Source organism: Chaetodon trifascialis, chromosome 13 (assembly GCF_039877785.1).
Source record: "Chaetodon trifascialis isolate fChaTrf1 chromosome 13, fChaTrf1.hap1, whole genome shotgun sequence".
Lineage (NCBI taxonomy): Eukaryota > Metazoa > Chordata > Actinopteri > Chaetodontiformes > Chaetodontidae > Chaetodon > Chaetodon trifascialis.
Genome location: NC_092068.1, coordinates 9,770,738 through 9,795,155, shown reverse-complemented (window position 1 = coordinate 9,795,155; position 24,418 = coordinate 9,770,738). Strand labels below are relative to the sequence as shown.

Here is a 24,418-nt window from a genome sequence, read left to right as displayed (position 1 = left end):
TCTCTCTCTCTCTCTCTCTTTGAATACACCTTTTAAATATCAATTCAAATGTGAAACATGAGAGTGCTTTGAAAGAGAAGTCCTCTCTTGATGTTGTTTCACACTGGGAGGACATCAATGGACGATGACTTTTCCCCCAAATGAAGGAGAAGTGATCTGCTGTCAGTGGGGACTTGGCATCAAATGAGTTACCAGCGGGATTGGCAGTTGTTAAGAGGAGGGTGAGGGGTGATTGGGGGGGTGCGGAGGGGAAATGAGCTTTAGATTGTGTGAAGTATCCAATTACCTCCAAGCCACCGCAGACATGATGTATCAGCGCTCACACTCGAGGAGATCTGAATGCTGCTTAAAGAAGGGGCTTTTTGGGAGGAGAAAGGGGAGTTAGATTGGTTTGGCCTCCTGGCACTGGCAGGGAGATAAATGGATTTCGACGGTACAACCTGCAGTGCTACCCTCTCTAGTCCATCAGTCACAGGGAGATTTCTAAAAAAGGTCACTTCACTCTCTGAGGCACTGAGACGGGAGGGCAGAATGGGAGGGAAGTGACGAGGTCAGAGCAGGTTAGCGAAAGGTCGGAGCCTGGAAGGCACCTGCTGCAACACCAAGGTGTGCAATCAGCCGTCTAACATACGCTGTGATGTAAATCGTTAAGGCCTGTGGCTGCAGCGTCACCGGTACTGTCCACCCATTGTCTTGTCTTGAATGCTCCCTCTGCTGTCACTAGGGGGCACCCTTTCATTGTTGCAGTCACGCTGAGATGCACCGAGTTATCATTGGGTATATGGTAATGCATAGACCTTGTATTTTTGTTCATATAAGGTCCATGATTTTTCATTATTGTACTTTAAACCAATTCCCTTTGCTAGCAAAAGCAATTATGTTTCTTTTCCTTTCACCAATGAGCATGAAACTCAGCCACCTGCCTGATTTTTGCTGCTGAAATACAGCCCTGAACACCTTGACTTGCTGAACAGCCAGCGATAGCATTCATGTCTCCCCTGACAACCACCAAAGATGTTCAAGTTCACCTCAGTATCCTAAAAACACTGCGCACCTCACAAAGAGTCCTGCAGCTCTCAGAGACACAGAGGCTGGGAAACCAGTAACATGCCGCTTGGGCTGAACAAAGGAACGGGAATCAGGTGAGCAACACGTCACAAATGTGGGAAGAGACGGCAAGTTAATGATTGGTTGTGCGGCTTGCTCAAATGCTCAAGTGGGCGCGCACAATATGGCAGCAGGCGCAATTTCACAATGTGTTGCTGACACCAAGCAAGGGGCTCATTAAACTGTCATCCTATTTGGTAATAAGGGGCTGGCACACGCGAGCTGGAAACCGATAGCCCGCAAACAGCACATTACCATTTCTTTAGCTAGAGGGGTTTAGAGATTACAGTCTACTTCAAAGTCAGGATGCCCATCTTTTTGGTTTGTGACATTTCTAGCACATGTTGATGCCACTAGTATCATCTAATAACAAGAAAACCACACGCCTGCTCTTGAAAAGGCCTATTGTCGTGGTATGAGCTCTAAAGCAACGGGCAGTTCAGCTGACACCTTAACAAAATGTGTACACGTACGTTCTCTTAAACTACACAGGTTCGCCTTGTTGAGCATCTCCGCCCAGCGTACATTGTGGTGTGGGGGGCTTTTTGGCCTGGGAGCCATTAAGTCTCTAATTGCTATTGGCACGAGTGCTGATGAATACCAAACCCATTATAGCCGGAGGTTTGATTCCCTGTTGAGAGTATAATTTTGTCCCCAAGAGAGATCTGGAGTGATACTAAATTTACAAATAAATAATTGAAGAGCTGAATAACATGAGTAAATGACCCCCAGGAGTGAGGACATTCAAATGGGGAGGCAGCGTCAGTGTGTGTTCCTCTTGATTTATCGGAGGATTCTGGTAGTGCTTATTTAATGCTGTTGTTAGTATGCAGGAGGTATGTTCCGCAGTAGTCAGGTAATTTGGCTATCTGTGTTAAAGACAGTAGGTTGTCCTTTCCACATGACTCCACTGGGACATTTACAGTAATCTGCGTTTTCTCTTCTTTTGCTGAATCTCCACCATCTATTCCGACTTCATACAGCTGCTGCTCCAGTGTCACCTGTTCCTTGGCAGGATTTGGGTGCACGCCCAGGCCAAGTGTGCATACCAGCCCAGCAGCTGAATGTACATCAAAAATACTGTCACTCTGTGTTATTAAACAAATGCAATTTCCTCTTAATGGAGAGGCAGTACTAAAGGCCGGGACATATATGATTTATTCATGACTGCCTCTTTCAGGGTGCTTCTGCTGAGAACATGATGGAACGTATGACAGCTCTTCTCCTGGAGAGTGTCTGAATGATTGAGAGCAGTGTAGTGGTTAAGTGGGCCCTGGAGAATGTTTCCTGGTTTTTGTCTCTGAAGTTTTGGCAGTATTCATTTTTCCTGTGATTCAGTAGAGGGTGTCACTCCATTGTGAGTTTGTCAGGAGTATTATAGTGTCCATACTCATGAGAATTACTGTAGAAACAGAGGGAAGTTGATTGAGGTACCACTACAATAGCTCCCACCACTGCATCAATCAGCTTCTTTTCTTTAAATCCATACTCAAATGGAGGTTGCGTTTCATTGCATTGGTTACTGTTAACTGTGGCCATGCAAGAAACATGACTCTAGGGATGGTCTGTCAGTCCACCACTAGGCTCCAGACTGAAATAACTCAGCAACTACAACTACTATGGGTTACCAATTGACTTTTCATCTAGTGTCATCGCCTGTTAGTCCAAAACTTTGGTTTAAGACTAAATAGCTGCAAAACTAATGACCTTAACCATCAGCCTGAGCTGTACTTTGTATTTAGTGCTAATTAGCAAATGTTAGAGGAAGTAGCACAAATTAACAAACTACCAGTTTAGCACAGGAAGGAAACAAACGCAGCACAAGGGAACAAACATCTGAAAGAAGGAAAACTCTCGTACTAAATACACAAGAGAGGGGAGACTAATGAGGGACAGGTGAAACTGATCTGCAATCACAAGGGCAGGAAAGAGGCACGGGCAGGAAGTAAAACGAAACACATGAGGAGCACCTCCTTCAACATAAAACAGGAAGTAACTAAACTAAAACGCAAAGCCATGACCAAATTAAAAGGGTAAACACGGTAAGTCAGAAAAAAGCAGCCCAGAGCAAACTAAGTTCAGAGTCTCCACTAACAAAAATGTGAGCATGTCTAACATTTCAGTCAGGGTAATTCAGCACCCAGAACTGAAATACACACATATATATCTCCACTCAAGCACACATTTTGTACACACAGCCAGTTCTTTGTCTAATGATTCCTTTTGTTGTGCGTTCTTGCATAGCCCAACAATATGTTCTGCCGTGCCAGCTGCAATCTGTGTACTGCTATGCTTTGTGATCTCACAGCCTTAAAGCATCATGGGTTATTGAGTGTCTGTCTGAGACATCAGCCTGTCTCCCTTCCTCCTGTAGCTATGCTGCTGGGCTGCTGTTAAGTTCAGATACACTCATGCAATGTGAGTGTCTGCATATGCTGACTGTTTGTGTCACCTGCAGTGTTGCTGCACTCAAACAGCCTGAGCCGAGCTTAAACACATTAATCACAGTCGCTACCTTACACTCGATGACAAAGACACACCATTTCTCTACAACACGCATATCGTTGGTGCGGCATTAGCACGGAGCCACCTCTAATTTGTTCGACAACATGAAGGCCTCACAGATGTTGGGTGCTTTTATTGTTACAAGGCAATGGAGAAATGACTGCATTATTCACTTTCAATTAGAGAGCTGCTCAAATGCTCATAATGCAGCAGCAAATCCAAACACCTTCACATCGTTAACTTCTGCAGGCTCATTAAAGCCCATAACTTCATCATCGGGAATTGTGCATCGCTGTGCGAAATGTCTGCTGTTTGCTTTGTCTGTCTGCACCGCTGGTTCTAATCATTTGATTCATCATTTTTATCAACTTTACATCTATTTAACTGAAATGATTAATTCTTCATTAGGCTCATGGATGAGTATTTTGACCGATATGAGGCGAATGGCCTCTGTGCAACATCCAGTAACACATTCTCATCCCCTTTCAAGGGGGTCTCAGTTCTGTTTGTATTATGAATGAATGGCCTCTTCGATTTTAGCCGGGGTCCTTGGCAGCAATCAGTGATATTTAGTGCCTGGTGAGATCACTGGTGTGACGGGAGGCTGAGCTCATGAATTTTCCAATGCCGGCTCTGTGAACGCCTTTGTGAGGTTCCTTCAACACCAAATATGCTGCAGCATGTATCAGGGACTAACAGAATGGCTCTCTTCTTTATGGGCTTTTTAGTGGCGATTTTATTCGCATGGCCTGCCAATGACAGCAGCCTCCCGCAGACTTACAGGAAGTGGTAATGTCACCCAGTGCTCTAGTTCCACTCAGCGCAGGAGGAGGCTCTGCCGCTTGATGTCTTGTCCCATTCTATAAAGAGAAGATTATTTTCATCTGTCACGCCCGAAAAGGCTCACTAGTTTTGCCACCGGTTGGCATGGCGACAGGATGGCACACTGACTCCTTTCTGCCTATGACAGTATCACCATAGAAAGAAATGTTAAGTTAACCGTTAACACTCTCATGTCTTCATCTCCCATCTTGATCTGCCTTTTACATTGACTGTTTCTATTCCTCACTCGATATGACTTCTAAATCTGGCTCTTGCTCTTGTTCGAGCTGTAGCCTACTTTGTCATCTTGCATCTTTACGTGCTCTGTGCCATCTGAAGTCAGGCTTAATGCCCCCCATGTATTATTCAGTGGCTATCTTCTTGCACGCTGCTTAACGGAGCTGGCATGAATGGAAGTTGACAAGGGAAACTCTGTCAGGTAGGATAGGATCTCACATAGCAATTAGAGGGGTGGTAAGTGAGCTGTCTGGTCCACGCACACCAGATCTGCTCACCAGATATGTGATAGCTACTCCCGCGGCCTCCCTCTTCCCTCTGATTGAGCAGATTTGGCCACTTTGAATGAAAACGACTCTCAGGCAAGATCTCTCTTTCTGTGACACACACATGCAACACTCATAAATAGCCCTGATATCTCCATCTCATTTCTTCTCCAAAGTATGGACAGCAACCTGTGTGTGTGTGTGTGTGTGTGTGTGTGTGTGTGTGTGTGTGTGTGTGTGTGTGTGCGTGCGCACGTGCGTCACAGCCACTTAGCCTCAGACATTTTCCTCTACTCCCTGCTGTGCCAGCCCCAAGCTTGTCTCATCTTGGAGCTGATGCCGTCTAATAACCACCATCAAGACAATGATACAAATTATATTTCAAACTTCAGTGGGATTCAGAACACCCAATTAAGAGACTTTCTCTCTGTGTGAGTTCTAGTCAATGTGAGCAAGCTAAGGGGCATGACATTAGAGTGGTTTCCAACCATTTTTGGATTGTGCCTCCTTGAAATGAAACTGTCTACGTAGACCTTTTTTAATGTGATATGTACATCATTATTAATCTCTTTTTGAAATTTGGGGAATATTTTTCATGCTTTCTCGCTGAGAGTTAAACGAGACTCTCATGTCATACACAGTAAATATGAAGCTACCAGCAGTAGCCAATTAGTTTAGTTTAGAATGAAGACTGGAAAAGGGGAAACAGCTGGCCTGGATTAGCTAGCCACCACCTCTCAAGCTCGTTAATTAACCTTTTGTTCAACACGTACAAAAACCAAAATATAATTGATGTTTGTACATTTATTTCTTGGCTGGGCACAGTAACTTGGGGTCTCCAGGTCTCCACTGGTTTGAAGTAATGGCCAAGAAGTAGTTGCATAGTCTCCATAAAACCATAACATTCAGGTTTTTTTTTTTTTTTTCAAATTTAACAAACAAGATATAACATGTTAATTGATGGACTTTAGAGGAGCTGGTAGGCAAATTCTAGCTGCTTCCCCCTGTTTTCTGACTGTATGCTAAGATAAGAGTGCCAGCTCCTGATTGTATCTTCATATTTAGTGCACAGACACGAGAGTGGTATTGATCTTAATTGTAATTCTCAAATGAGGAGCTATTTCTTATATGTTTTTTAACGTTAATGTTTTACAGGTCTGAACAAATATGTAGTATAGTGCAAGAGGAGAGCAATGACTAGAGAAAAGTCTGAAAAAACACACCCAGTATTGTGTGGCACATTATGTTTTTTGATTCCTTTCCATCCTGTTAATCATTTCATGACCTCTATGGTTTATCTTGACCCCTTTGGGGGTGCCGACCCCAAGTGTGGAAAAGCACTGCTTCTGACTGGTTGCTGACTTGTACAGTCGTTCCAATGGGCAGATTTATGAAGCTGGCTTTGTGTGTGTTTCAGTGTAGGGGAGGAGGCTCATATTGAACGTTACATCTGGTGTGCATACATATATGCGGCTCAATTTGATATAAGTGCATCCTATTGTGTTCAAAGATCTGCTGCTGCGGGGGGCATATTCTCATGTTTCATACATGAGCTCATTAACGGCGCTCAGATCACCCTCCTCTCCATCCCGACTAAACGCTCATCCAGCCTGCGTCTGCCTCCTCAGGCACAGCTCACTGCTGGCAGAAGGACGCAGGAAGCAACATAAGCTATCCATCCAACTTCATGCCCCACAGAAATCTTGCATGATATGAGGACCTATGCCATGACAAAATCCCCCGTTATCCTCAGGCTGTCTCCAATTTTATCCCTTCTTAGAGCAGTGGGAATGATCTTTCCTCGGTTATATGTTGTCTTAAGAGAGCGCCAGCTGGGCCTTCGCGCTGAACTGTACTGTTGCATCTTCTCAGCACATCGCCGTCACCAGCTGTGATGACTGTTTACCTTTCAGAGCCCGTGTACAATATAACTAACGATAAGTCAGTTTTAATGGTATTAGAGCTGTGATTTGTTGCTAGGTTACCTCATCATGTCTAATAAGAGTAGTAAATGAAGCGTAAGTAACAAGCTGCTGTTCTCTTCTCTCCATGCAGAAAGCCGTCTGAAAGAGAACACTACCAAGTACATCAAGCTATTGGAGGACAGATTGCACAGGTAAGAGTGTTTTGTGCTGTTTCTCTCTCTTTTGTGCAGACACGAAGACTCAATATTCCACAGGAGTAAGACAAAACAAGGAGACATAAACAGAGCAACAGCCTCCAAGGAATTTCCTCTCACCTCTGTTGTCCTCTAACCAGAGCACCCAATACATCACGTCACCCACCACATCAAGCACTCACACCTTTTTCTGATGCTGTTGTCTCCCAGAGCCCCTTTCTCACATTTCACTCCGTCTCCCACCTGCACAATTTGTCTTCCTCTTCCCACCTTCGCACATATTTTCTATACCGTCATTTTTTATCCCTCTACATCCGCTCAGTTTCCACCCTTTCCCTCCTCTGTGTAAACCATATTAGACAAAACTATATATTTTCCTGTCTGTTTCGCTGTTTCTGTCTGTGTCTCGGAGCTCCTAAATCACTGAGGACAGGTCTGGTGTGTTGTGGGTGGTCGCCCAGCCCGGCGTCTACACAACAGAATGGTGATGTGCTGAGTGGCTGACTTTGTTGGGCAGAGGGTGCGGAGCCCGGTCAACTGTTGACACCATATGCCTGTTCATGCTTCCTTATGGAGATTAGAGCTTGTCTCCTCAGTGCACAGACAGCAGCGAGCAGCTGGGATGTGATCGGCTCTTGTTCTGCAGCATTTTGGAAACGTTTGTGTTTTACGGATGGATGAATGGAGCTGGTAATGGTTTTGTGTACACAATGAGCAGTGCTTTCCACTCATTCTCTTTTTTAAGAGTGTTCAGAGGAGGAAAGTTTGGCCACCTTACTTAGATCAAGGAAAGGTCTATGTTGTCAGAGACGCTGTGTGTCTGCATGACCCGTGTCTCTGTGTGTGGTGTATGAGAGGGGCTGGCTTTCTGTGTTGCATCCTTGGAGAGGCAGGGTCACCTTTTTGGATGGGAGCCAGGAGTCAGTCACACACTGCAGGGCTGTTTGTTGTGTGAAGGATGCACAGGCTGGGGCTCTGCGTGGTCAAGGAGCAACATGGCTGCGATCTCAGAGCCCAGCAGGGAGGCCTGCCTCTGGACCTTTTCTGTCAATAGGGCAGATGGCCGCTTTGTGTTTTGTTTGTCTGATTTCAAAGAGAGAATGTGAGCGAGAGCTTCAGAGAGAAAACCTGTCTGTGCCATGTATCTAATGTGACAAAAAAAAAAACTCCAACACTAGCTGACTTATTGGAAGAGGATTTTGTCAGGAGAGATACACACACACACACACACACACACACACACACACACACACACACACACACACACACACACACACACGCACACACACACACGCATACACACACACACACACACACACACACACACACACACACACACACACACACACACTGCATGAAGGCAGAATTTGACATAAAGTAGGTATATGAAGGCAAGCCTTGAAATTTCTCAATAAACGTGCACAACCAAAAGATATACAAACAGCAAAAATCATCACAGTCACAACATACCACCCCCGGCATGGTGGAACGGTGGAAACACTGTCGCCTCACAGCTAGAAGGTCCCGGTTCGAATCCCATTGTGGGCGCTGGGGGCGTGTCCTCCACCATGCCTTCGGTGCCTGCTGCTCAAGGAAAAAAGGGCCTTTCTGTGTGGAGTCTGCATGCTCTCCCTCGGGTATCCTCCATAAAAATACCCCCACTAAAAACATGCAAGAAGATCACCACCTGACCAATGGTGACGACAATGGAACTGGTCCACGGGTGCTGGTACTGACAGCCCACCGCTCCTGGTCCGCCGCGGAGGAAGGACTGACCATGGATGGGTCAAAAGCAGAGAAAGAATTTCACAAATGCATGGTGTGTGCAGTTTCCCCCTAACTCTGCATGTTGTGTGTAAAAATTGTGATGAATAAAGGGAAAAATCTTAATCTTAAAAAAAAAAGAACAGGATTTAAATCCTAAGTGAATATTAAAAACAGCTGTAGGCCATCTAAAAATGCTGAATCCTACAATTCCCACAATGCAATTCAGTAACATAATTTGTTAGACCCTCCCTTCCTGCGAAGGCTTGATCAAACTCAGTGCCTTCAGTTTGCCCAAGCTGAGATAAACACATTGATATCAGGATTTTTTTTTTTTTTTTTGTTTTGGTTTTTTTTTTAGATTTTGGAAAGCTCTCCAAGCCAAGGAAGACATTTCTCAGAGTTGTTCTTCTTGTGATGGGGAAACTGAACTTCAAATTTGTCCTCCAGAAAGTCTGACTACTGGGTGCTTCACATCTCACCTTTTAATGGAGCTCCTGTGCTCACTGATCGTATCGTTTAGTTTCATCAGAAGTACTTCATTGCACAGATAGCTGATTATGTAGATTACATATATCTAACCACATCACCATTGAAAGACAGATCACATTAAAGCACACTCTCTTGGTTATTGGGTACTGTAAACTAATTGTCCTGCTCTCCACTGTCTCTATTAATTGATTGACTCTCCAGCCTTGGATCAGCTACCATAACCAGAGGCGGTCCAGATCAAATCACAGGCACAGCTTTGGCTTTAGGCAAGAACCAGTAGCTTCCATCAACTCCAGTTTGGCACAGTGACACATATTTGGCTGGGCAGTCGTATCTGAATGTGTGCGCACACACTCACACACACACTCACATGCATCAGTCAGCTGTAATGTACATTACTGTTGATGGAGTGTGGTTGGCGATAAGAGGTGAGGAGAGGGGGAGGGGGGAGGGGAGGAGAGAGGCAGATTAGTACTGGTGAGATGTCTGGTCTCCGTGGAGACGGATGGTGTTGAAAAAACCAATTATCTCTTCCTTGCTAAAGACTAGAACAGGATGTTAGAGCAGCGCAGATGCTGTAAGTGTGTCACCAGAACAAAAAACATTTTATTCAGATTAGCGGCACTGCACAGTTGTTCAATACATTATGTAGATGTTTCATTAGGAAATGCCTCTCGTATTTTCCCTACATTTACACATTCTTCTGTTGAGATTTGGATGTCATTTATCATATTTAATGGACACAATGCAACTGGTGTAGAAGTCATTAAAATACTCAAACAAGACATGTTCTCTTAGTTAAAATGGAGGACATGCTGTGAGCATCTAGGCAGGGAAACTCAGAGGAAAAAAAACCCTATTTTCACTTTTAATGAAGAAAATCTTGACTGCACATAAAAGAAATATGAAGTGTTTGGAACAAAGGGACCTTGGCTGCTCAGCTTTCTGCTGTGAAAACCTCCCCAGACATCAAGCCACCCACCTTGCACACAGTTCAGTTCATCCACCATCCATCACACCTCATTCAATCGTCACCACCTTGTTTTTCACCATATTATTAGCGCCTCTCCTCAGCTGGTGTTATTTGAGATGTTGCTGCATGATTAAGGTGAGACATTACCCACTCCTTTTTTCCTGTCTAATGTGTGAATTCACATTGTGTTTATGGCTTTTGGAGATCCTAAACATCACAGGCGACACATGAGAGCATCAGTAAAAGTCGCATTAATTTGATTTTATTCAGGATAGTCGTTTACGCCGGAGTTGCTGCTGTCTTTACCCAAAGTACATTCATAGCCTGATCTTTAGATAGCCAAAAACCCCAGCTGTGACTGAGGATAGGGGCTGTTCTTCACAGTCCGTCTGTTCTTGGCTGAACATATGGCCTGATGCTGGGCAGAGTTCAGAATATTGGCCAGACAGAGTGTGAACCCCCAAGAGGTCTAACAGAACCTGCTGGTACCAGCAAGACCGGATCACTGCTCCTTTGCCCCACAGTTATATTTATAATCCTTCTTCCACAGCTGTCTGTGTGCATGCATAATGCCTCGAGGAGAAAGAGCAGTCCTGTCAGTCAGCAGTCCCTCAGCGGGGCTGCAAGACAGTAGAAGGACTGTGCTTGCCTGTCTCTCCTTCTTATTACTGGGCCATCAGCGGAGCAGCACACCCACACCCTGCCACTGTCAGATGGCAGGCCGAGCGGCTGCCACCAATTAACCCCCCGGACGAGGAGTTCATACCGACGGACACCATCACAGGGATGTTTAGGAGTTGACGTGTTGTCTGGATTCTCAGAACCCTAATGCTGATGCCAGTTGTTTGTAATGAATTGTGGTTGTCATTGAAGCTTTTGTGATAGATGAGGCCAGCTTTGACATTTTTAGAGGCACTTATAATTGTACAACACTGAATCCCCGCAGAGAATGATTTATGGGTGTGTGTGTGTAAGTTAACACGTGCGCCCACCCATATCTGTCTGTGCGTTTGTGAGTGTGTGTCCCTCTCCACTTCAGAGGAGACAAATAACAATGGCATGGCTCACTGGGTGCGTCCCCACCATAGCAGAATTGAGAGGCAGCCGCGTTGAGTAGCGAATTGGCGAGGGCAGGGGGGCTGGGCCGAGCAATTTTTCTATTGTCTGTGTGCCAAACGAAGGTTAGAGAACGGCTGAGAGGCGTGCGCTGGCAGGGTACAGAGGTTGGCAGCCTTTTCAGGCAGGAGATGGGCTGGAAAACAAGTGGCATTCAATTTTCAGGGGGCCTCATCACTGAGAGAAAGGAAGGAACAGAGGGAGAGATTAAACAATGTTGTCTGGCTGCATTTTGCCTTTGAGTTTGTTTATGTGTGATGGAGAATGAGCAATTGCTCAAATCTAACTGCACAGCATGGAGGCACTCCCTAGATGAAAATACTGAATAGATTATAGAGGCTTATATGTAAGTATATTTGTGTTTAGAGTATAAAATGGGTGTATTTTTATCATTCTGAGTCAGTCAATGTGAGAATTAGTGTTTGTGACAGAGAGTATCCTCCCGGGTTGAAAATCGGCACACACAGAGAGACTGAGGACATTTATTCCTTTAAGATGTTTGATGCGCCTCATACTGTACGTATAAAACCCACATTTTTGACCCGCATCCTGTCAGCTTTAGTTTGTTTTCTTTACGAGATGGATTCCTGGAAACAAGGTTGTTACCGAGGAGTAAAGCAGATTTTGTGTCTTACTTTGAAATATTAACGCCCTTTAGTGGAGGTTTTTTGCGTGTCTGTTCAACCATATTGAAGGCAGAATTTCTAACAAGATCAATTGATTTGGTTCGGAAAATGTCACCTGGGACCACAATTATTTGGGAATGACTTGTTGTCTAAAGGTCACTGAAAGAAAAAGATGAATAAATATGAATGTCTTAAAGGACAAAGGTCTAAAATGTGACTCAATGGAAAAGTAGTTAATTTAAAGGAAAATGGAAAAGATACCAGAAAGCGCTTCTGTTACTGTTAGCTTTCACACAGTGACCAGCTTAACCTAAATAATGGAACAAATAACCAAAACCTCCACAGGTCAGTGACTCCACTGCGTATTTTCTGAGTAATATATTCAATTACATGTAGCTGCTTTAATTGTTCTCTTCTGTTTTAAAACAGGGGTGTCACTAAGGTCAGAGTGAGGCAGAGTGAAGTATGATGATTTATAGTAAACTCACTGAGTAGATAAACAAAAAGCAATCTTCTTGTCCTCCCCCTGAACTCCTGCTCAGTGACCCCAGCAGAGATGAACACATCCAGGCTCGCTTTCCTCTCTCTGCTGTGGCTCTTTGAAGGAAAGGGCAGCCTGGGAGGACAATCACCCTCATTACATTTTGTCAATGGAATTACAATGTTTCACTGCTTCATTTCTCCTGTGTCACTCTTTTGTCAGTGCATTATTATAGAGTTATTATTAGGGACGTCCTTTACTGTGCCTGTATAGGTGCTGTGCTCAGTTATCTTGCAGCAATTCACAGTACTGATGTGCATACTGTAGCTCAGTGTATTTTTAGGCTTCTGAATAATTTTCTATATGTGCTATTGTACTGATATTAGTGTGATCATGATGTCTCCATTCTATTACAGCATACTATATATATACATTTTTGACATCTCATAGCCTTATGAATGTGAACTGAATGCACAAATGCTTAAGGATTTTTGCAGTGCATATGTGAAAAATTACTAATAAACATAAAGGTGTTGACAGATACTGTAAATACATAGTTTGGCATTTGGGAAATATTCACTGTCTTGCTGAGAGTTAGATAAGAAGGTCAATACCACTTTCTGTTCTGTGCTACGCCACAGCCAGGCCATTAGTGTAGCTTAGCAAAAACTGGAAGCAGGGGTAAACAGCTGCCTAGTTCAAAAGTTCAAAAATCCACCTATCAGCACCTTTAAAGGTCATAAATGAATGCATTATACACATTTAAGTTGTGGCTTTACAAGGGGTTAAGTTAGGGTGACATATTTTGTATTGTATGGTATGGTATGGTATGGTATGGTATGGTATGGTATGGTATGGTATGGTATGGTATGGTATGGCATGGCATGACGTACTGGTCTGCTCCTCTCTGTAGCTGTGGCTGTCCAGGCTTGGAGCGGATCTGGGAAGCCGACCTGGAAGCATGTCTCCTGTTCTTGCGGGGCCTCCAGTTGCGGACTCCCAGCTGCAGCGGAGCAGACATCGAAGACCTCCCCAATGCACCGGTTTATCTTCCAACCCAGCCGTGCACCAAAGAAGAAGAAGACTGTGCTATGCTGACTGCGTTAGGAGGGCGCTGGTGTCCTGAGGCCAACTTACAGAACTCAGAGTTCACCAAGGTAACGCAACAGCGTCTTGTTAACAACACACAATGTATTATTCATCCAAATGCATATGCATTCACACCACAGTGCAGGTGTGAATGTGTGCAGGTCGATGTGTGCAGACTGAGAGTATGTTGAATATAAAAGATGCCCTTTCCTTTGCTCCAAGTCTTACATATTTCACAGCCATCTTTGCCACATTTCCAGATCCACATTTTTTTTTGTTATATTACTCCAGTGTGAAACGTGACCTCAAATAAAGTGTTCCTGCTCAGTCAGTCTTACCACTTGACTGGAGAGGACATTTTCAGTCAGTACATTCAGCCGCTGTCACAGTATAAAAGTCTGTTGAATACAGCTAGATGAGCAGCAGTCTATTAGCATGGCTGCTCGAAGGTATTTCTAAATGAGGAAAATGTGGGCGTGAGGGAGGCAACCGTTTGGAAATATTTTGTCTTCTATGAAGAGTTTCATTCTGCAGGGCGCAGATTTCTGAGTCTGTTTCTGCATGATTACATGCATTTAGTGGGAATGCATGTCTGTGGTGTGTGTGTGTGTCTGTGTGTGTGAGCGCTCAGTGCTGGTCTATCCCACAGTGAGTTGAGGTCCACTGCCTCAGGCAGAGTCCAACTCATTCTCTCCTCTCCTCACACTTTTCTACACCCACGTAGTCTGACAGACACGTCTGAGATAGGAACAAAGCCAACAGAGCTAGCATTAATAAAAAATAGAACACTCGCCGGACGTGTTTTTGTGAGACTACATTTTGTTAGTTTGGCTCAACAATACTGATTTAACATGTTTTCTGTTTTTTAATAGAATTTACTTATTTGCATTTACAGTATGAATTTACTGGACTGTAGCCAGAATTTGTCAATGATCTTCACTGGTGCTGTTGGCAGAATTTCCACTTGCATGTATTAAACCTGGAAGCTGTGATTTTCATTGTCATGTTTAATAACTCCTGCTGTTGTGCCCTCTTTACCTTCTCTCACAGCCTTGCTCCATGCATCCATAAATATGCACTTTGCATTGACGTCCTCTTTTCCTGCCCTGCCTGACCGCATTTTACAAACTGCATGGATCTATTTTCTGCTTTCCCTTTGTCTCCTGTCTGCTTTTCTTTCTGCTCCTAAAGCCTGGCCCCTCCTAACATTTCTCCAAGAACTAAAAGGTGAGACAGCCAACCATTTCTCTCTTTTGTCCCCGTCCTGTGCACTCTATGTTCTGTGTCCTCTAAGGCAGAGACACTGGAGCTCAGTGGAGCAAAATGTTCTCTGGATTCACCCCAGGCTGCAAAAAATACATTTTATAGCCTTTAGATTTTTGCCTGAATCTTTGAATGCTTCAGATCATCAGTGCTTCTCATTTATTTGGAAATGAGTCACGATTTTGCTTTGAATTTGTTTGCACAAGATACAATAAAAAGAGTCTGTGGAGTTCATGGACAGAGAAGAAAAAAACAGTGACCAAACTAACAAAACAAACTGACATGTTTTTCAAACGAACAAGCACTTTTCTTGACAAACAATGGAAAAATATAAGAGATCTTTTACTGTTATCCTTATTCTATTTCAACAATTAAAACCTTCCTATGTTCTGTAAAATCGCTGCTTTACTTTTGTGAATATTCAAGGGCCCACATATCGAGACTGTCCTCCAGTCTGGACGTTGTAGGTATGAGTGTTTTCATCTCAAGGCAACACACAGCAGAAGAGTATTTTATCAAGTGGATGCCAGAAAACCTTTGCTATCTGTACCTTGAAACTGTATGTGACGGATTATTTGTTGCTGTGATGTTGATGTAATGGCAGAGAAAAAAGTCAATCTAGTTTGTGTGAGTGGTTCAGAACTGTAGCGTTTAAACCGTCTGTGATCAGATAGTGTATGAACAGCTATAGACGGTCAGCCGCACCCGGGTTTGTGTGAGAGCAAAGCCACGAAGGCTGTTCCACAATTTTTAATTAAAAAACAATCAAAACTTTGCTGATTATTACTTGTTGTTACTCTGCCTTCTTATGTACTTACCCTAAAGCCACAAACAATATGTTAGCGTCCAATAGGTACAGTAATTACCTCCTTCCTTAGTGAAGAATGTACAATTACACACTTTGAATACTAACAAAAGAAACCAGCAGTACAGATGAGCCAGTTAATCTATTTTCTCCTTGTCAGTTTTGGTGATGAATAATTACAACCTCCTCTCATTATGATGATTCTGCACACATACAGTACGCAGCCAACATAATTGCATTTTCAATAATTCATGAGCAGGTTTATGACTGTGTGGCCTCAACAAATCTTTCCCTTTTGTTGCAGAAATTGGAGGAGTTTTTGTTCTGCATGGAGGATAATCACCCAGAGGTTGGTAATGCTAACATTGTCACTCTATGGTTGAATGTTATCACTGTAATTAAAGTGTCAGTTACGTTGATGCTGGGCTTACTGGGACAGAGGAATCAATTAGTTGACCTTAGCTTAATCATGACCTCTGTCGCCTTTCTGACTGTCTGATCAATACTGATCTAAATGAGAAGCCTCGGTTGGTGTCGCTGACTGTCTGACAACGCCTTGTACCAGTTATTTATACGGGGGTTTTGCTGAGCGTGTATTCTCCTTTCAGCACATTCCTGCTTTAAATTCATGCATTTATACTCATTCACACCTGGTAGCCAAACAATGAAAAGGCACCAGTACTTGTTAAGTGCGTGTCCTGCTCAGGATTTCAAGCCAGATAAAACTGATGTGAGTCTGATAATGGTCTATGCATGTCCTGGTTTCATAGTTGGAATTCCTCTGCATGTGTACCTTAGCTCAGATATCTCAGAGTCATGTCCACCACGGCAGGTCGTCAGACTTCCATATGCTGAAGCAAAGTGCATGAGGCTGTGGTAAGAGCAATGCTCTATATAGAGTTAGGAGGGTGGAGCAAAACATTGAGGAATGGATGATCTCTTCCAATGTAAGCTGCAAATGTTAGCATGTCTGACAAACTTCTACCTACATTGGTAACCAAAACGAGCGCTAAAACCTCGCTGACATGAAATGCCTCAGTCACACTAAAGTATGATGCATCAGTGAGTCAAATGATATGTTGGCTGTTGGTGTCGGTGTCTTTGTCTTGATGGTGTTGTGATAGCGCAGTGGAGGAGCTGGATTCTCTGCCTCGCAGAGCGTCTGACCTCTTTCTCCTTTCCATAATGACTTTAAGTAAATGATTTCCATTTAGCTGCTGCCAAGCTGCTGCCCTGCTGCCACAATGGAGATTGATTGGTGTGTGTGCGTGTGTGAAAGCGTGTGTTTTAGCACTACTTTTCCATCTTCTAATCTGTGCTAATTGTTCCTTTATCCTCTCAAGGTCCTTACATCCCCTTCTTCATATTGACCCACAGTGCCAAACAAGAATAGAGTATTTATTAAATTGAAATATTGACAATTTTTGGTTTGATTTGTTAATCAGGTGGTTTCTGTTTACACCAGCCGTGTTAGAATTGTGTTGACAAGAAATGATCTCTGTGTCACAATTCCTTACTGCATATTGTGTACAGTAGATACTATACACTTAAACGTAATATGTACAGAATGAATCATGCAGTGTGTATCAATCAAACTATGTCTCAGAAATACCAGCCCCCTAAACAAGAAAATGTGTCTAAAGATTTTTCAAAGATTACTTTTTGTATGTGTCCCAGTTCCATAAATCATACTAATTGTCCATAATCTTCATTGTATTGTTTTTGCAGTAAGTATCTACGATCAACTTTGCTTCTTTGTACTAACAGCAAATAAGGTAGAACACACGTGCTGTCACATGTCAATCAAACTGCAACTTCAGGATGTCTCTGCCAATCAAACGTCAAAGAGAAAGCAAGATATTTTTCCACAAATAGTGTGCATTGTGCGCACCAACAGCTTATTCAAAAATGCACTTGAATAGTAACAAAAGTGAATTATACTCAAAACTGTCATTATGCAGTCTAAAAAATGTTGATTTTTCAGAGAACTGCTGTTGGACACTATTGTCCCACAATGAAATGCAAAACATTAAAGTAAATTCTGAATGGTTGTGAGTCAGTTCCTGGGAGAACTGGGAAAAGAAAATACTAAAAACATTAATAAAGTAGAGACTGTGCACAGTAGTATGTCGTGTGGAATTGGACCAGAGCTTGAAGGACTCTGCAGGTGGTGGGCAGACCTCAGGAGCACCCTGAAAACTGTTTTTTAGGCTGCATACTTACTTTTGGATACTTATTTTTGTCGCTTTTCTCAAAACCTGCTGAGAAGTATGCAGTATTGAACTGGGACACAGCCACTGATGAGCACCCCATACCATCACTGTGCATATATGTAGATGATGTTGGAAACTGATGGCTTTTCTAAGTGTGGACCCAGTAACTTACTAACAAGGCATCGACTAATTTATCATAAGCTAGTTAATTTCCTTTTGAGTTTAAAATGAATTCACCTACTTTATTTTTTGTAAAAGCAATTATGACCGTGAGTGTACCACGAGTGCAATATTATTGCTTTGTATTGCCCGCTCGGCACAAAGTGTCGGGCCTAACAGCACCCATGGGAACATGCACAATTACCTGCTGCCTCTCACTCATTATTGCTTAAATAACCATACCAGTGCATACATGAGACTGAATTGAATTCTGAATAATTTGCTCAAGTTCAGGCTTCTGCAGTCTGCTTTGTTCACTTTCGGTCTGATAACATGAGCACTAATGTGCATCAGGAGTCAACGCGACAGTGCGTGTTTGTCTGGGATTCTATTATACAAATGTACATGTTGCTTAAATCTTATTTCCCAAGCTTTCTTTTTGGTCAAAGGCAGACATAGCTATGGTAACTATAGGTAATTCGTATTGTTTTGATGGCCAGCAGGAGCAGCATAACAGCTTTTGAAAAGTTGCAACAGTTTCTTAAAAGGTTTGTGTACAAAGTGGCTAACAAACTGTGAGGGATGTTTTCAGCAGTGTCATTCTGCACAGTGAGCTTTTGTTTTCTGCTCTGCAGGTGTATTGACTTCACGAACGCTGACTGGGGCCTGTGAAGTATAGAATCAATCAGCTGCACAAACACAGAGCTCTTATCTGCTAAAGAGGCCCTGAAGCTCGACAAAGAAACGGCTCAGTGAATCTATAAGTTGACCGTGTACCTTCTTGATACAGGTTTCCCAGCATCACATAAGGTGACACCTGAGGACAGACCTGTGTTAGTGGTTGTTTGTTCATTTAAGTGCTCCACACAAAAACACGATGCTTTCTATAAATCTCTCGTCCCGTGGGCTGTTCTGCCTTTAAGTCTTATTTAATTCCTTAATTGCATCAGGGATGACTTGTACATAATCGTCACGCCTCAGGCCTGTTGTTGTTGTTGTACACTTCTTTTGGGATGTTACATCATCCGGAGAAGGAGTGCTATTCCAGGACGGAGACCAGAGACATGACTTTTAAGATTGTTCTGACACCTGTGAGCTACAGGGAGTTGATATTTCCTACCTGCGGCTATGAGTCAGATTTCCACGTGTTGTTTGACAAGAACATTGGGTCTGCGTGCGTGCGCGTGTGTGTCTATTTGCTTGAAGTGCGCCTGTGTACTCTCGCGCGTGTGTTTGTGTTCTCTGTGCTTGATAAGTGTGAAGAAACTAGGACACGATGTCTGCAAAGGGGCCTGTTCTAATTATGGCCAGCTCTGCTCTCTGAATGCTCTGCCCCACTGCACTCTGCTCCTCCACCAACCTGACATCCCCACCACCCTCCAACACACACTCAGCCTTGCAGCATCCTCAGGTGCTGATACAAGATACAGATACACCGCTCAGTGTTATGCACACAGCTCCCCTGGTGTCTATTGTGTATATTATGACCTTGGCGCCCCACCAAAGTTTCTGGCAGCCTCGTACTTGTTTGTCTTGCCTGTTACTCTTCACTTCAGACTTGTATCTGGTGGAAACAGCAGCAAGGATTGAATGTGAAAATGATTGAATGAGTATGAAAAGCTGCATGTTGAGCTCTGAGTCATGGTTTAATAATGATTGTACATATGGAGTCACTGTCAAAGCTAAGATTAATCATGCTAATGTTGCATTGTTTTGCAGGTTGACCACAAACATTTCAGTATTCATGTTGTACCACTATTAAACCCCCCCAATTTTTCTTTTTGCTTGCTCTGTCTGTATTGTTAGATAGGCTTGTGTATTATTCATTTTCAATATCAGACTCACATTTTTGAGCGATTGCAGCTTCACTTGTTGATCCTTCCTTTCGTTACCCATCATTTCATCTGATGTTTTCCTTTTCCTGCCAGGACGGGTGCAGCGAGGCTGAGGCTGCAGACCTGACAGAGCGCTGCGAGCTGATCAGTGACAGACTAATGACCTTGGAAGATGAATTGCAGACCGCCATACTGAACCGGGATCAGGCCCTCACCCATATCCTTTCACAGCTCTCTAAACGCACATAGTCATATAAACTGCCCTATCTGTGTGTGCTTGTGTGCATGTGTGTGTGTGTTTCTGTCTCTGTGCATCCATCTTAAAGACCTGGTGTCCTCGAGGCTTTCCGATTCTAAAAGTCCACATCCAAACTACCTTTAGGCTGACTGATGTTGTGTAACTTTACCTTTCGAGGAGGGAAAAAATCAACCAGCTTTATCTGACATTATGGGTCCATTCAAGGGGGGAATTGAAGATAAACTGGAATCAGAGGATTTCTCTTGACAGGCTGGACGTGCCAATTGGAAAATGAAATGGTAAAAGTCCAAGCGAGGTTATTCGAGGGTCCTTGATGTGGGCTGCCAGTCACCATAGGCTGAGATTAAAGTCGGCCGACAGGGGCAGTGCCGCGGCGGATGGAGGAATGTCACTGTAATGATTGTGCTCCCGTCATATCTTAATGTCCATCCTCCTGCTGACCCTCCTCGCCCCTCCTCCCCTCCCCTCCCTCCTCCGTCTGCCCACTTCCACTTGCTGGTATCTGGCTCGGCGGAAATTACAATATCCATGATAATGACTCAAATGAAACTGTTGAAGCTGATTACAGGTCACAATACATCATTTTCCGCGCTAATTAGAAAGCTGATTGGAAATAGATTAGTGTGTTTTTCTCGCTCCACTTTTCCCCTCTACACTGTGGGCTTATTAAGACAGATAGAAAAGCCAATATTTCAAGGCGGGGATGACGAAAATTTGCCACCTAACCTGCTGATTTATTCATTTCTTTATTTATTTATTGTCACGCCTTATTTCTCTTCTTTGAACAGCAGCTTCCAGAAATAATTTCCTAATCTGCTGAAGATGTTTATTTAGTTTTATGATCTCTAAACAGCTGCTTGTTATCGAGTATGTCCTTCACATACTGAAGTGGGGCCGGACAGTTTTCACATCTTATTAGAGATTCTTGTCCCCCGCTGTGCTGTCAGGGGTCAGGGCAGACTCCTCCACTGTTTGCAGGATACCAATGCAGCCTGGCAGTTGGAGATAGACACGGATTGGCCTGCTTCTCTCCACCTCACTGTTTTTGTGTCCTTGCATGTCAATCATCTCAGCCTTTTGAAGTGAATGCACTCATACAAAAGCACCGTGGACACTCGAGGACACTGAAGATGCAGGACAATATTGTTGTTGGATTGCAGGAATTGAACAGAAAGTGAACTCGGGATGGCGCTGCTGTTGCCATAGTGACTGGAAGATCAAACCTCCAGTCTCTAAGGGTCTTAATTGAGTCCCAGCTCTCAGTACAGGGAGGTGGCTGGACGACCACAGAGACTGGAATTGAAAAAAAGAGATATGGATGGACAGAATGCTGTCAGTCTCTGTGGTTTGTCTTCAAGGCCTCCAACATAATACTGAATCATCCCATTTGGACCATGTTGCCTAAAAAAGTCTCATCGAACCTTCTGCAGTATTCATGATAAAGCTCTTTAACGGCTGGTTAATTATGAATGAAGACAATCTGTGTCCATTCAGACAGTAAAACGAGCCATCAGGCCCCATCTGCCATCAAAGCCGTCCCTTTGATTTGCCACTTAAGCTGGACACTCACACGATTAATTTGAGTTTCTAAGCAGGTTAAACAATCCCCCCACTGATGACAGCCTCTATCCCATTTCATTGATGGTTTATGAATAATTTAGCTGGGCAGTCTGTTTGCTTGGGTCCCCACACTGCCACCCAGCTCCACAGACGAGATGAGCTCATGAATAGTGAATTGGATAGGGTTAAATTGGGTGTGACTTGATGATCTGTCCCAGTAATCCATTTGGTGGCCAAATTGGAGATTGATGACTTCATCAGGTTATGGCTGTCCGCTGCTGTTACCATTAACCATCGAGGAGCCACAAGTGTCACATTTGCCCTGATGTTTGTCTGCTGGCATGCTTTTTATTTACATGTGAATGTCTGATTCTCGGTTTGGCTTCTAATTCTTCCTTAACTCTCACTGCACAGTCGTTAGAAAAGGAGGTTCAGGAAGTAAAAGCCACTTTACAGAGCATGCTTGCACAGCTCAAAGAGGAAGAAGAGGAGGAAGAGGAAGTGAGTGAGTTACAAGATGATGACCTCATGAAAAATGGGACTGAGGAAGAAGAGGAGGAGGAGGACGAGGACCAGTACTTCAGTGACAGCTGGGGCATTTGAAATGGATGCTTGTAATGTTTTATGACCACTCACACACAGACCGGCTCTCTGAGAGGCTGACCTCAGCTTTGCAGTGGGAGTGACCCCGCATCCATTTGCAGTAAAGTCTCTCTCAAAAGGCTTTACCCAGCCTCTGTGGTCCTGCTGAAAGTTTCCAGTACAAAGGCTTAGAAAGTCTGTGTAAGTTTTCATCCTTCTGCAGATGGAAAAAAAGAAAAACTTCTGAAGGATTTTGATAGAAATTCGAAATATAAGACACTTTAATGTAAATTTTAGAAGTTCCTCAAATCTTGCCAGCCTAACAACAGCAAGCGAGCGTCCGATCATAACATTGCCCACACCGAATCCATTAAATATGCACTTCAGTTATATCATGTAAAGAAACCACGCACATATCAGCTGTGTGCTGGAGATCAGACCAGTCAAGTAAAAGATGAGGACTTGCGACCCTCCAACATTTGTACTTTTTGAACAGAAAAGACATGTTTTATATTGTGGTATTTAGACTTTTCTCTACTGGAAATGACACACGGCACAACCAGCATCGGGTAGGTTGTTATTATTTTCTTCCCAGAAACTTCCAGCTCCCTGGTGATCTCCCTCCAGCCAGCAGCCACCTTTTTTATGTTTTTGCTGTTAGATGAGGAGGTATCTTATAGACAACTCCTCAAAGTTATCTGTACCATACCTCTTTGAGGAGAAAGATGCCATCTGGCAAAAGTTCAGCTCAAAGCCGCATCACGCTGTGCATTGCTTCGTCGCTCTCAGCCAGTTAGCAGATTCCAGTAAAAAACGGTTTTGTAACCAGCAAAAGAGTGCCTTCGGCCACCGAGCCGACATAGTGATCATCTTTCAATTATGTTTTTGACGCAGGATTTCATGTCATGTCTTACTAGTGCTGAGCAATTCCAGTTATTACTGTAAAAACATCAGCAGTTTTAGGTGATTATGTGGTTAATTGATGGCATTAGCAAACCAGCAGAAGTTAGAAATGATCAGCATTAAAGCGAGACTGTGTAGCTTTTGCTGAACAAGAGCAACTTGTGGCCACAAGTGAAGAAACATAGTGTAACAAGAAAAGAGTCAAACAGTCAGTGAACTGACTCTGTGATGTCAGTTACACACCAATATCTATGCAGCTGTCTATGCATTAGTGACTATAAGTTACAGTAAAAGCTGTATCACCAAAATTCCTGACTGTATTGAACTGATTGGAGGTGTTATTGTGTTATTTCTTCTTTCAAAAGTTACATATTCTCACTTAAAATTTCAGTGACAATAAAAGCCGTAAAATAGCCTGAAATCAAACAGAAGACGAAAAATCACTATTTACTCAACACAACCAGCTGAATTTTGGAGGACCAAGTGGACAATCTGAACATCTTTTACTGGTGACAGTCTTGCACATAAACTAAAATATATGCTTCATTTTTAGGCCAGCTGGCCACCTTTGTGTGTTTCTCTCTGTACGACTGGACTTCATGTAAATTTGTCCAAGAAATAACTTGTGTGGTGCTACAGATTGTCAGCTAACTTGAACACTTTATTATTTTCCTTGTGTGGAAAATGCAATATTTAGATTTTTTCCGCCCTGTCTTAAAGCCGTGTATGCTTGTAGAGATGCTTTGCATTTTAACATACATGTGTCACAACAGTAAGATTGCACCTGTCGGAAATATTGAAAGACAAAATCAGTGACACGTACATTAAGATAAGTATTTGCAACTGCTGTTTGTTTTTTGGAAAATGATTTGATGTGCCACTGGTCTGGATTTTATGTTGTCAGCTCAGATTATTCTTGTTCATTCCACTGGGTGTCACTTGACTTTTTGCCAGAAACATTTTTGTACTTTCACCCATTAATCAGTTTTTTAATTTACTGTGCAGCTTGAACTTGCTGTATCATATTTTATATTTATTCCTTACAGCACCGCACTAATTACAGCATGTACCATTCAGCCTAACGTTGTGTCCTGCTGTTTTCTTCTCGTATTGAGTTATAGCCCCTCTGGTGATTTCCCTCATATACGATGTGCGGGCATGCAGCCAGGCAAGTGAGGGCAGTAGTGACATGTAGGAGATATCAATACGGTAATAAAGGTCCTCTAGTGAGGTCTTTAGGGG

General features: G+C 43.3%; 1 protein-coding gene across 2 annotated transcripts in view; it reads left to right on the top strand.

The window, feature by feature from the left end:
* The window catches only part of disc1 (DISC1 scaffold protein), a 41,232-nt gene extending 16,974 nt beyond the window's left edge, over positions 1-24,258 (top strand). Inside the window, exons 10-14 of one of the 2 annotated variants that reach the window (XR_011603008.1) lie at positions 6,993-7,053; positions 13,422-13,665; positions 14,648-14,824; positions 15,970-16,014; positions 19,966-20,055. Coding sequence is in view for 1 of the 2 variants with exons in the window: in XM_070978178.1 (XP_070834279.1) it covers positions 6,993-7,053; positions 13,422-13,665; positions 15,970-16,014; positions 19,966-20,089; positions 22,104-22,294 (665 nt within the window). In the remaining variant the exon portion in view is untranslated. Of the gene's footprint in view, positions 1-6,992; positions 7,054-13,421; positions 13,666-14,647; positions 14,825-15,969; positions 16,015-19,965; positions 20,090-22,103 lie in introns of those variants that run through there. The other variant, XM_070978178.1, reaches the window with a different exon arrangement.
* The last annotated feature ends 160 nt before the right edge of the window (positions 24,259-24,418 follow it).